Consider the following 14310-nt stretch of genomic DNA (forward strand, 5'->3'; position numbering starts at 1 on the left):
TATAAATACCTCGGAGTACACATAGATAAACACAATAAACTGGACTGGGTTAAAAACACCACTGCACTATACAGGACGGGCCAGAGTCGTCTCTATTTTCTGAGACAGGAGCACGTTCAGTAAGAGACTGAGATTACCCAAAAGCGATTTATATACACTCAACAAAAATATAAACGCAACACCTTTGTTACTGCTCCCATTCCCCATGGGATGGACGTAGAGACCTAAAATTCATTCCAGATACACAATATAACCATCCCTCCCAAACAGTGGTCACAAATCAGTCCAAATGTGTGGTAGTGGGCACATCTGCTATATTGAGATAATCCATCCCACCTCACAGGTGTGCCACATCAGGATGCTGATCTGACATCATGAGTAGTGCACAGGTGTACCTCAGACTGCCCACAACAAAAGGCCACCCTGGAATGTGCAGTTTTGTCTCACAGCAAAATGCCACAGATGCCACAAGCAATGAGGGAGCGTGCAATTGGCATGCTGACAGCAGGAATGTCAACCAGATCTGTCGCCCGTGCATTGAATGTTCATTTCTCAACCATAAGCCGTCTCCACAGGCGTTTCAGAGAATATGGCAGCACATCCAACCGGCCTCACAACCGCAGACCTCGTGTAACCACACCAGCCCAGGACCTCCACATCCAGCAGGTTCACCTCCAAGATCGTCTGAGACCAGCCACCCAGACAGCTGCTGGAACAATTGGTTTGCACAACCAAACAATTTCTGCACAAACTGTCAGAAACCGTCTCAGGGACGCTCAACTGCATGCCCGTCGTCCTCATCGGGGTCTTGACCTGACTCCAGCTCGTCGCCGTAACAGACTTGTGTGGGCAAATGCTCACATTCGATGGCGTCTGGCACGTTGGAGAGGTGTGCGCTTCACGGATGAATCATGGTTCACATTGTTCAGGGCAGATGGCAGCTGAGAATGTCCCAGTTCTTGCATGGCCAGCATACTCACCGGACATGTCACCCATTGAGCATGTTCGGGATGTGCTTGACCGGCGTTTACGACAGCGTGTACCAGTTCCCACGAATATCCAACAACCTCGCACAGCCATTGAAGTGGAGTGGACCAACATTCCACAGGCCACAATTGACAATCTGATAGACTCCATGCGACGATGTGTTGCACTGCATGAGGCAAATGGTGGTCACACCAGATACTGACCGGTTCTGGGTCCCCAGACTTCCAATAGCGCAAAAAACTGCACATTCCAAGGTGGCCTTTTGTTGTGGGCAGTCTGAGGTACACCTGTGCACTACTCATGATGTCAGATCAGCATCCTGATGTGGCACACCTGTGAGGTGGGATGGATTATCTCAATATAGCAGATGTGCCCACTACCACACATTTGGACTGATTTGTGACCACTGTTTGGGAGGGATGGTTATATTGTGTATCTGGAATGAATTTTAGGTCTCTACGTCCATCCCATGGGGAATGGGAGCAGTAACAAAGGTGTTGCGTTTATATTTTTGTTGAGTGTATATTAAAGCAGTGGTTCTCAAACTTTTCACAATGAGTACCGCCTCATAAAATATATGGCTCTTCCAGTACCACCCTTATGACTGACATTAATGTACAGTAATAAAGGCCTATTTAAAACCACATACAGTTTACACGAGGCAATTCTATTTCTTATATGAATGTTATTTATTTTAACTGACATAAAGAGGATTTTACAAGTGATAATAATAACAACTGTACTGCATTAAAACATTCACAACCTTTCTGGGTACATCTCAGGCCCTCTAAAGTACGGAGGCCTATCTCCCTCACCACACTCCCTGCCGGTGGCTGATGCCCTCAGACGTTGGTGTGTTGGTGGTCCTTGTCGTCTGGGGCTGGGCGCTCATGTATGTACCGGCTCACTCCTGGTGGCCGATTGGCGGGGCCGGGTGCCTGTGGCCCGGCTGGTCTCCTTCCGGGGGGTGGGATGCCCTCAGGCCTCTGGGCCTGAAGCTCGGTCCTCTCTGGCACAGCTGGCTGCCGGCAGAGCCCGCGGGCACGCCACTGCAACCCCCTCTGGCCTCTGCTCCGTAGCTGCGGGGTGACCTCTCCTTTGGGGCTCTACTCAGCTCTTCCCAGGAGGGTGGCACGGTTCCCCCCCCCCTTTGGTGGTCCTCCTCGGGTCCTTGTACTCTGGGGCCTCTGGATATCTGGGGCCTGGATCTCCTCCATACCTGCTTCATACCCTGGTGGACGGGGCTATGGCTCCCCACACTCCCTAGCAGATCGTTACATGGAGAAACCTTTGGAATACAAGCATGCTGATCCACACAGGTGTGCACACAGGTGTACACACGGGTGTTCACAGACGCAGACTACACCTTTCTTGGCTGCTGCCTCAAAGCACATTGTGCGCTGTCTATCTTGCATGCTGCACAATATCGTTTATTATTTAGTATCTACTGTTATCTACTGCTAGCTAGTTTATTGTGATGGTGCTGTTTTTTTATTATGTTGCTCTTGTGTTGTTTGCTTTCTCTTCTGTTTTTTTCTCCATACAGGTGATCCAGGTGCTTTGTTTGTTTTTCTTTTTTTCTTTCTTTCTTCCCCCCCCTTCTCACCGTCTCTTCTCCCCTTTGGTTTTCTTTCTCTCCCTCTCTTTCTTTCATTCTTTCTCCCTGTCCTATCCCCCAGTCATGTCTGTCCCGTTTGTAGCAACTGAAAATAAAATAAATTCATAATTATAATAAAGGTCAATCAAATGGACCAATATGGCAAGGCCATGATGATCAACTTGGTAAAATAAATCCGCTTGGCATCTTTCTTGGCCTTAAGACAACAATTCTGATGGCTAAAGATCCAAACGGGACACAAAAAATAAATAAATAAATAAATAAATAAAACATTCACAACAGGTGAGATATCCAATCTTTAAGTGATGACCTGATGAAACCTGCTTCCCGGTCCAAACTACGCTACATTTATTATGGCTGTTGTGTTTTTACCATGTTTTAATGCTTTATATTTTGTTCTATTTAATCTGAACAAGCCCCTAAAAAAGTCAGTGATCACTGCTGGGCTCTCTCGGTTTTTATCTTCACTATTCCTTTTAAAGCTCAGTTTTCAAAACCTTACAATGTAACTACAGCCCAGCCCATGCAGCAGTATATTAATGACTAAACTTATATTGCAGTTGTTCTCCTGACTGAAGTTTGGTCTGTTAACAGCACCCTGCCATGCAATTACATTTGTTCCTAACCATCGGGAACCCTCACTGAGTGGAAAAAAAGTTAGTATTCATCCTCCAGCTTCACTGTGTTTATATTATGCCATAACCACAGTTGTGTAGCTAGCCACTACGCAGCACATCATTATATACCAGCTAGCCAAACTTCAGTAACCCTACAAACGCCACTGCTGTTTAGTTTTCTGTCTTCATTTGTGCCGGAAGTGATAGCAGAGCTGTACTGTACGTTTTAATTTTTGCTGTGGCGATTAAGCTGCCGGATTTTTGGCTTCATGACCCTCCTTCATGGTTTGTGCACGTCGAAACTCAGTTTGCTCTTCGTGGCATTTTGGCCAACGACACAAAATACCATCATGTGTTGCTGGATCTGTTGTTCACCCACCGTGTGATGACCCTCCTCTGGGATCCCCCACCCAAGGGAAATACATCGCTCACAAGGGCTGCTGCTGTGGTGCTACTCCCTCTCCAATGCAGAGCAGGCAAGAAACTCCTCTCTCTCGGGCCTGGGTGATGGTACTGGACTCGAGGTCACGGAGAGCACGTCGTCCTTGCTAGGAACGGATGACGGTGGATTCCTCTTCACTCACGTCTTCCTACAACAGTTGCCGGTGCGAGCTGGCCTCGCCAACTCCCCGCTGCTGGCCGCGAAGGATTACCACTCACTTGCAGAAGAAGTGAATCGCATTCTCCTGGATACTAGGAGCTTCGGCATCCAGGCAAAAGTTCCAGACTCACCGATGGCATCTCCCGCGCCCCCACCGATTCTCCCGGGGGCCTCAAACTCATCAGTGGTGGCCAGTGTTGGGAAGGTTACTTTTAAAATGTATTCCATTACAGAATACAGAATACATGCCCCAAAATGTATTCTATAAGCCGAAAAGTAGCTTTACTTTGTTGTGTGGGTCAACTTTTCTTGCGAGAGACAGAGAGAGGCGTTGAAAGGCTGCTCCAACAGAACTTATTGTTTTCGGAGGAAAACACAAACACGGTGTACAGTCGAGTCTTAATAGCTTACTTACAACTGGGCTCGTCAGGCACTCTTCTTGGCTGAAGTGGTTATTAGAATATTCTTTATTGTCATTGTCACAAGTACAATGAAATTGAAAGATGTTATTATATTTACATGCTTCCAGCTCCCGTTTTTCCTCGATGACAACTCGTACCTTTCCACTCCCCTTTTTCTCCCTCCTCGCACTCACAGACCCATAACGTGTATGGCAGTCCATTCTCCCTGCAACACAGACTACACTGCCCATGATGCTACATTCTTTAGAGCTATGCTTGTAGTATTCTGCCTGTTAGCTTAGCACAACAACAACAACAACAACAACGAAAAGGCGCTCTCTCACCCAGGAAACACACAGTCGCAGAGAGAGAGAGCCTGGAGCCTGGGGCTCGCTCGGGCCTCTTCGGAGGTGGGGTGCCCTCGGCCTCTCGGCCTGGGGCTCGGTCACTCAGGCACGGCTGGCTGCCGGCGGAGCTCACGGGCGCGTCACTGCAACTCCCCCTGGCTTCTGCTCCGCGGCTGCTGAGTGAGCCCTCATCTGGGACTCTCCTCAGCTCTTTCTGGGACAGTGGCGCGGCTGCCCCTCTGTTGGTCTTCCTTGGTCTCTTGTGTTCTGGGGGCCTCTGGATGTCTGGAGTTTTGATCTCCTCCATACCTGCTTCATACCCTGGAGGACGGGGCTGTGGCCCCCCCACACCCTCTAGCAGATCATTACATGAAGGAACCTTTTAAAAAAAAAAAAAAAAACAAGCGCGTCCATGCTCACAGGTGTACACACGGGTGATCACACCCACAAACTACACCCTTTTTGGCTCCTACCTCAAAGCACACTGTGTTCTGTTGATCTTATGTGCTGCACAATAATGTTTAATATTTAGTATTTACTGTCATATTCCCATATATCATTGTGATGTTGTTTATTCTATTACTCTTGTTCTCTTCTGCTTGTTTTCTTTTTTCTTTCTCAGCAGGTGATCCAGGTGATTGATATATGCATTTTTTTCTTTTTTTTTTTTCTGCTCATTCTGTTGGTTTTTGTCTTTTGCCCTTCTCCCCCGTCTCTCTTCTCAGCTGTTTCTCTTTCCCTCTTTCTTTCTCCCCTTCTTTTCCCCAGTCAAGTCTGTCCCGTATTCAGTAAGTGAAAATAAAATGAACAATAAAAGGTGAATCAAATGGACCATTACGGCAAAGCTGGGATGGTCAATTTGGTAAAGTAAATCCGTTGGGCATCTTTCTTTGCCTTTAGACAACAATTCTGATGGCAAAAGAGCCAAACGGGACAGGCAAAAAAAAAAAAAAAAAGAATACCACCTTTTTAAACGGTAACTGTAACGGAATACAGTTACTCATATTTTGTATTTTAAATACGTAACGGCGGTACATGTATTCCGTTACTCCCCAACACTGGTGGTGGCTGAGATCGCAGCACGGTGGCACCGTGGAAAAGGGCTGTGTTTTTACAATCATTGTGACAGCGCCATGCCGCTTTTGCACGGAAACAAATCCGCCAGCGCTCCGTAGAGGCCGCGACTGCTGGAAAGGTTACTCTTTATAGAGGAGTCATGCTCGGGGAAACGTTTGCTGGTCGACTCCAGCTCCCAGAAGGGCCTCAGGAACGCTCGTGTTGTCTTTGCATATATATTGCGTATATTATTTAATTTTTTTTTTTTAAATTGGGGATTTCCCGCACACCACCAGAGAGAGCCCGCATACCACACTTCGAGAAAGACTATATTAGGGCTATTTCTTATATTTTATAAACGTAAGTAGAGCTGGGTGATATGAGATTTTTTCATATCACGATGTTTTTTTCATTTCAGGCGATAACGATATCTATCACGATATAAGCCAAATAACTATATTTGTAAGATTTAAATGTGCCGTTGCTCACAAGTAAAATGTGAAATAATCAGCAGCTTGTTTTTATTTAAATATTTATTTCCCATAATAAGTTCAACAGGGTAGATGTACTTAAGGAACATGAGACCTTTTCAGATAAATAAAGGCAAATATTGCAAACTACACAAAAGGCAGCCGCTAAAGCGTTTAAGTTTCAAAATAGAACAAACGAAACAGACTAAATTGTCAATTCCACTTAGAAACAAAATATTAATTCTAAAAATAAATCTTAGTTTGTTTTACAGAAGAACAGACAAAACTGACTAACTTTTGTCAATATCAAATAAACTGAGAACTAAAAGGAAATTCTCAATCTCTCCTTGTTGTATAACTTAGCTTTTCAAACAGTTTTAACAGTTACTTTAGTCTGACAAAAGCCGAATGACGAATTAGCGCTTCCAGTCAGAGACTGAGGCTATGTCCACACGTACACGGGTATTTTTGAAAATGGAGATTTTCCGTTTCCGTTTTAAAAAATAATCCCGTCCACACATAAAGGGAGAAATGAAGGAAAACGCTGCTATGAACATGCCAAAGCAGCAGGTGGCGCTAGATTCCTAACCGTGCAGAAATGTTGGCCAATCAGAAGTCTAGAAGCCTCGGTGGGAAAAAGTAAACAAAGCTGGGGCATAGAAGCAGAACCGAGTCGTATGTGTGGAGGGAGAGTAACTGTGTGTATATGTAAGCATTTAAACACTGCAGAGAGTAGAATTAACAGTAACAGTATTGTAGAAATTCATTTCACCGAAACAATAACGTGGCACACAGTGTGACGCATGCACCAGTTTACTGTATTTCCAGACTTGCTTTCGGCACAATTTACAGTGCACGCTACTCTGTTTTTTGTCAGACTTGAAATAGCCGAAATACCTTCACACTACGGAACTTCTATGGCTCTTCCGTTCGACAATCTCTCCGGCATTGGAACCATCATCTGTTTTCTCTTCGGTCACGCTCTGTTGATTTTTCTAGTCGGCACACTCATTTCCTCCATTATGCGCTGGCTCCATTACCCGCTGGCTGCTTCCCAAACAAATACACGTGCGGCTTGGCACTTGTGCTGTACGTAACAAGTCACGCGACGTGACGCTGCGGCTGTGATTGGTTCGGCTCTGCGCTACTTAATTTGGATCGGCAGACCTTTTTTTTTTTTTTTTTTTTTTTAAGAGGACAAGAGCGGCGAGGTCTATCGCGATAGCTTAATTTCTCTATCGAGTAAAAGTTATATCGCGATACATATCGTTATCGTTCTATCGCCCAGCTCTAGTTGTAAGATATTGTATTATTTAATTTGTTCAGTCTGTTATTGTTATTGTCTTGGAGCAACTGTAACCCACATAATTTCCTCGGGTATAATTAAAGTATTCTGATTCTGACCCTTGTTTCTGCCTGTAGTACTGACCGTTGTATGTGAAATATATGGAATGAAGACAAAGTTCCTAAAGCAAACACACTTGGTTGGTGCTAAGTGTGGTCCTGTTCCTTAGGTTGGGGTCATCCTGTAATCTCTTAAAAACTACTTCTACTGCTTTAGTGACTGGAAGACAAGTGAAGAGAGATGTAACATCATACGAGACCATTGTTTCATCTGCCTCCATGATGACATCGCTCACCCTTCTCAACAAAATCCAAGGTGTTCTGGATGTGGTGTTTAGAGCTGCCTACCAATGGGTTGAGGATCAAAACTAAAAACCTTGAGATGTTATAGGTGACCGAGTTGAGCATACAGACAATTGGTCTTAAAGGTACAAACTGTTTATTAGCAAGAGAAGCCTACAGAGAGTCTATGGTGCTCCTCTTGGGAAAGCAAATGTGTTTGACACAACAAAGCATTCAGACCAGATTCTTTGGTTGTGGTCTGAAGGGGTGTTGCACCAAGAACCTCCTTGGGATTGGTTTGGTCAATAGGAAATGGTTGCAGTTACCTGTTGTTTGCATGGAAGATGCTGATTTGTCCACAAATACTTACCATTTACTCTATGAGCTTAAGTACCCGGGCCTCCACCAGATATTCCTAGTCTGTTTTCCAGGTATATCTGGCATTCTTCCTAGCCTACTGACCCAATTCATCACTAGATAGTCATGAGTTGACAGCTCTTTCTCCTTATCCAAATGTCCAAAACAAATGACCTCAGATCAGATAATATATATTTTAAAAAAAACAGATCACTGAAATTTGGCATAAGGTGCTATGATACCAAGTACACCACTTTAGATTCAAACATGGTGTTTTTTATGGCCAACCCATACCTATGACGGAAGTCCAATAAAAAACAAACAAACACAACACTGGTTTATCAGGCTATTCCTCCCAAGCACACCTTTCCAGCTCCATATTTGCACACATGAGTGAAAAAATCTCTTGGGAGAACTATGAATTCCCCAGACAGACTAACTAAAGACTCAAAGAAGGCTGGGAATTCTGAACTATTGCTCTGGGCATGGACAGAGGTAATGTGGTGGTGGTCTTTAGCCAGGGACTTGTGAGTGTCCTCACACCCACCCAGCTACTCTCACCACAGGCCACTCCAGAAAATGATTACAGTCCAGCCATTCTCCAGGAGTATGGTTCCAGAACCCTTACTATACACTGAGGTATATTTATTCGGTAGCACTCCATGTCCTGCACTTGCTCAGATTCCTTCCCCACCAGTGACGTGATGTTCCACATCCCCAAAAACGAATGTATTACTGAGGATACACAGGCCCAGGACTCCACGTTTGTCTACCACCCTGCCTAAGGAATCTATTGTAATCCAAATGTCAGAATTATTATGGAAGGTATTTCTAAATAAGGGGACCAGTCTGAATAGTCTGAATAGAAACACTAATTGTTCTTTTCATTCCTATCCTCTGTAAACCCAGTGGAATGGTAAAATAAAGTTCTTACAACTTACACTTCTTGTCATTACAAACATGATGGGAGTGGAAACTGGTGACATAATCACAACCTCTAACTTACTGGTTTGCATTACTGGACATTTCTGGTAAATGGGTTGGTTCTTATATAGCATTTTTCTACTCTACTGGAGCATTCCAAGCACTTTATAAAACATGTTTCTTTCATTCATACCCATTAATACAAGCACTTTTTTCTCTGCTTTTTCTACCTAAATGCTATCTAACTTTTTTTTTTTTCTTTCTATCTAACATTCATACACATTTACAGTCCTGCTCTACCTCCTGAGCTGCAGCCACCCCAATGTATCACACAATCTTTCTGTTCCATGAATTTACATGTAAATAATTTAGCTGAAATATTTTCATGTCCCTAAACATGATTTTTATCTATCTGGTCATATGTACCAATTCCTATCTGGTGAATATTTTCCAATTTTAAAAGGCAATAAAGTCCACATTTTGAAATTTTTTCCACGTTTTGACACAAGACTGTGCTACAAAATCAGTTGAAATGTACCAAACTGTAGGCAACGCTGAAATAAAGGAAAAGTGGTACCTGGGTATATGCAGTGTTGGTGCCATCTGTAGCCTGCACCGTCATGTTGTAGAAGGAGCACTGTTCAGCATCAAGAGGTTTGGCAATGATGATGGTGCCCACAGTCTTCGCTACATCAAACACACTGTCACTGTTCCCACCTGCACCACAGCACAAATGTCAAGCAAGAAAGGATGGCCAAAAAATGCAGCTCATACCTACTTTGAATGCACACGAGTTATGATGAATATGTGAATAAACACAAAAACCACACAATTTTATTTTGTGGATCAGTGGGTTCCAGTCATGTAAAACATGCGTATGCGTTACTGAGTCCTGAAATGCATGAATTGTTTTTTGGGGTTTTTTTGTACAATCCTAATCAGTAAATTAACCAGTGCAGTGTTGGGATAAGGGCAGAGAACATGACTAGAGACCATTGCCTAAGAGTTTGTGATAGTGCAAAGGAGGAAAGGATGGCTGCTGACAGGTTTAAGCTCTTCCATCACACACAAACACACATCACAAACTCCTATACACCACAGATTACATATAATAATATATAATATACAGCATATGCTATAAAATGCCAATATGAAGCAAGAATCACAGTAACACACTAAAGCAACAAGCAAAAACACTTTCCATGCTGGTAGTACCCCTCCCTTTTGCTTAGAGTGTGCTGCAGTTTGAGTGTGTTATTGCAAAAATTTCTCATCTATTTTTGTTTTTGGCTATTTTTCCTAGTTTTTGTTTGCTTTGTGAAGTTGGTGGACTAGGGTGTTGGGAAATGGGGGCAGCTGACTAGCAATCATGCCATGAAGCTGGTTCTAGCTGTCAGCTGCTCAGTGGGGGATTATAACGCGCCTGTGGGTGAGTTGGTTGGGTATGGAGGTATGGAATCAATCTCCCAAATGACTAATGCAGTGGCGATGTTTCTGGACAGCACAAATTGTATCAAGTTGTTGACAGCGGTGGAGTGATTAAAGACACCCTCACTCCTGTTCTCTCTCTGGTTAATCCTATTTTGTCACCATCCTGCTCCACCTTTCATCAAGAATGAAGTGTTAGAGGAAGAGTTATCTAGTCTCCTTTAAACTATTTAACTATTTTACCACAAAGAGATAAATAGCGTAATTAAAATTATTGATGTTACATCAAAAGGAAGATCTCACTCAGTCTGGGGAGAGTGAGGGAGATGGCAGTGGCACTGCTGTCACATTTTCTTGCCTTGGTGGCAAAAAGACTTGCAGAGTAGCTGGATTCTAAGGAAGGTTTGCTAGGTTTGCTTATATTAAATGCTCATAATTTGCTGACAGATGTATTTATTTTATTCTTATTTTTAATAATTATGATGTGTATTGAATAACCCTCAGCTTTGTTTGCTTGTTGCATATTGTCTCTTTTACCCCAGGAAGGGGTTAAATGAGAATGAAAAATAGAGTAAAAAAAAAAGTAAAGTAAGAACAATAGCAAGCCGGTGGTGAATGGGTGAATGTAGGTATCAAGAGGCTAAGCAAAAGACCAGTGGGGGAAAAAAGGAATGGAGAGATGCAGGAGGTATAACAAAGAAACAAATGGGACAGAGTAGCTGAATCTGTGTGTGTGTGTGTGTGTGTGTGTGTGTGTGGGGGGGGGGGGGGGGGGGGGGGGAGTATCATTCTAGTTTTCTGGTTTTTTGTTGTTATTGTTTATTTATCAAATTAATTCAATTTATAGAATGCCAAATCACAACAACAGATACCTCAAGGTGCTTTATATGGCAAGGAAAATACATTACATTAATACAGTTATATAATACAATCAGAATATCCCTATGGACAAGCACTTTGGTGAGAGTGGGAAGGAAAGACTCCCTTTTAACAGGAAGAAACCCCCAGCAGAGCCAGCCTCAAGGAGGGGCAGCCATCTGCTGCTTTTTGTTTTATTTGGAACATTATGCTTCACCTATGTGTACTTTGCCACCGGCCATTATAAATGGCTCACCTTTAGTTCACCCAAGTTAGTATTAATGGCCCAATGAAGCTTTCTGGAGCATTGAAGCCTATATTGAAAAAAGGGATCATTACTCAAAGCTTTTCACCACAGTCCTCTTTTGTGGCATCTGGTGGCCCAAAATATGAAGAACAGCTTAAATCTACAATTTAAAATTAACTGCTTCATTATGATTCCCCACTCTATACAGCTGAGTTGACAGCCTCTGTTTAATATTATGTGACAATTCTGTCTGATATCAGGCTACCATTGTGGTGCATTGAAGATGTCTTGATGCTCTCTCAATCATCCAGGTAAGTAAACCCCAATAGGCTGATTCTGTTTATCTGGACGTAGCATTTTCAGTGGGAAAAATATTTCGTCACTCATCCAAGTCTGAACTGACTGCTGGTTTCCCCAACCTTATAAAAAGTACATTGCATAATGACTGAAACTAGCCCACGCAACAATGGGCTGGGAGGTCAGTTCCTTGATGCAAATTCTCATGACCACTGATCAACAACTACTGGACAGCTGGACATTTGTCAAAGCTAGGAAGTCACCTAAAGAAAGCTCCAGCCAATCCAAGAGAGAAGGACAACTGCTGCCAACACGAAAAACCTGTAGTGATCTCGTACGTGTCAGGAGTATCAGAACAGCTGAAACGCATTTTTTCTAAACACAGCACCTCTGTGATTTTTAAACCCCAAAAAACACTGCGCCAAAAATTGGTCTACCCTAAGGATTGGGTCCCCTGACACAAACAGAGTAATATAGTGTACGTTGTTAAGTGCCAGGAGGATTGCAATGATTTATACATCGGCGAAACCAAAAAACCTCTAGTGAAGCAGATGGCACAACAGAGAAGAGCTTCCTCGTCAGGCCAGGACTCCGCACACCATTTGCACCTACAGGCCAGTGGACACTCTTTCAATGATGAGGATGTACACATCCTGGACAAGGAGGAACGCTGGTTTGAGCAGGGAGTCAAGGGGGGAATTTACGTGAAAAGGGAAAGACCATCTCTGAAATGTGGAGGGGGCCTGAGGGTAGATTTTTCACCATTTTTACAATGCTGTAATTGCAGCCATTTCCCCAACTTTCTGTGAATTGTACTCATGTCCATTGATCAGTGGTCTTTGATCAATGGGCTTTGGTCAGTAGTTGTTCATCAACTGTCATGAGAATTTGCATATTAAAGATCAAGGAACTGCGCTTCCAGTCCATTGCTCCTTCAGTGAGCTAGTTTCAGTCATTATGCAAATGTACTGTTTATAAGGTTGGACAAAAAAAATGTTTCCCTTTTTTTTCCCCTTTTTGTATTGTTTTACTAAACCTGCATCCCTTCAACTAATCTTGGCTACAACAGTCCATCCATCTCTCTCTCTCTCTGCCTCACACATACACAGAGAGAGACACATACACACATGCGCACATTCGAAAAACCAGCCACATCCAACTAATCAGTTATAGCACAGGCACCACAAGCACAGATAACAAGCAGAGGGGTGCATCATTGGTGCAAAAACAGTAAAATAAAGAATGACAGAAAAATAATGAAAATAGGGTGCTGAGAAGGCAGAAAATAGCAGTAGTGGAAGGGAGATACCTTCTGAGGAACAGTTCCTGCCACAAGTGCTCTGCAGAATATAGAACATCTCACGGAAAGACCTGGGACCTTATGGGCATGAAGCATTGAGAAGAGACAGGAAAGATGAGGTGAGACAGAAAGGTCAGAGAGCCTCCAGGGGAAGGACAAAAGAAAGGAGAAGAACTATCTGGGTTTATACAGTGCTGTGCAAAAGTATTTGCCTTTATCCTGATTCCTTATTCTTTTGCATATTTGTCACTAAATGATGATTGCATTTATTACGGGCCATCAGAATTAGAATACTTTATTAATCCATAATGACATTATATGGCACCCAAACCTACCTAGCTCTGTGTGCAAAAGTAATTGCCTCCCTTGTTAAATCATGAATTAACTATCATTAACCAGTGTGGCGGGGCATGGTGTTATGGTATGGCTGCAGGGGAGGCTGACACACCGGAGCTCCATCAGTTCATCATGCCTCCCCTGCAAAAGACTTGCTGGGACCTGAGGTTGTGGTTGTTGTGTGGGGTGTAGCCGAAAAGCAGCAACTGAATAAAAAGTGCTAAAAAGAGCAAACTATGTGGTCAGGTCCGTCATTCCTGTGCCACACTGAGTTTAGTTTCATTAGACACACTCAGGTCTGATTACTGATGAATCAAGCACAGAAATGAAAAAGAACCTGTCCAACAAAGTGATGTACGTTAAGGTCTCAAGTAGCAACACATCATACCACTATCTGAAGAAACAGTTGAGAAACAAAGCTATTGACATCTATCAGTCTGAAAAAGGTTACAGAGCAAATTGTAAGGTTTTTAACCCATTCTGATATTAACATGTATTTAGAAAGGCTGAAAGGTTTACTGGATGATCACTTGGGGCAAAATTGTATATTTTATGCGTGTAGTTTATCCATCAGAAAATGCTTTTTTGCTTGAAGTTATTGAAGTTAAAATAATGTACAGGGTGGGCCATTTATATGGATACACTGTAATAAAATGGGAATGGTTGGTGATATTAAAGTCCTGTTTGTGGCACATTAGTATATGTGAGGGGCAAACTCCTCAAGATGGGTGGTGACCATGGTGGCCATTTAGAAGTCAGCCATCTTGGATACAACTTTTGTTTTTTTCAATAGGAAGAGGGCCATGTGACACAAATTGGTAATGTCACAAGAAAAACAAT

General features: G+C 43.1%; 1 protein-coding gene across 4 annotated transcripts in view; it reads right to left on the minus strand.

Annotated features, from left to right (window-relative positions):
- The window catches only part of fat3a (FAT atypical cadherin 3a), a 179253-nt gene that overhangs the window by 78282 nt on the left and 86661 nt on the right, over window positions 1-14310 (minus strand). For 3 of the 4 annotated variants that reach the window (XM_085479106.1, XM_085479105.1, XM_085479104.1), the window contains exon 7: window positions 9582-9721. In XM_085479106.1, coding sequence (XP_085335232.1) covers window positions 9582-9721 — 140 coding nt within the window. Of the gene's footprint in view, window positions 1-9581; window positions 9722-13143; window positions 13213-14310 lie in introns of all 4 variants that reach the window. The other variant, XM_085479107.1, reaches the window with a different exon arrangement.

The sequence above is a fragment of the Copadichromis virginalis genome, linkage group LG14 (assembly GCF_057382275.1).
Source record: "Copadichromis virginalis isolate Kocher_CV1m ecotype Utaka linkage group LG14, C_Virginalis_male_GT1.1, whole genome shotgun sequence".
Lineage (NCBI taxonomy): Eukaryota > Metazoa > Chordata > Actinopteri > Cichliformes > Cichlidae > Copadichromis > Copadichromis virginalis.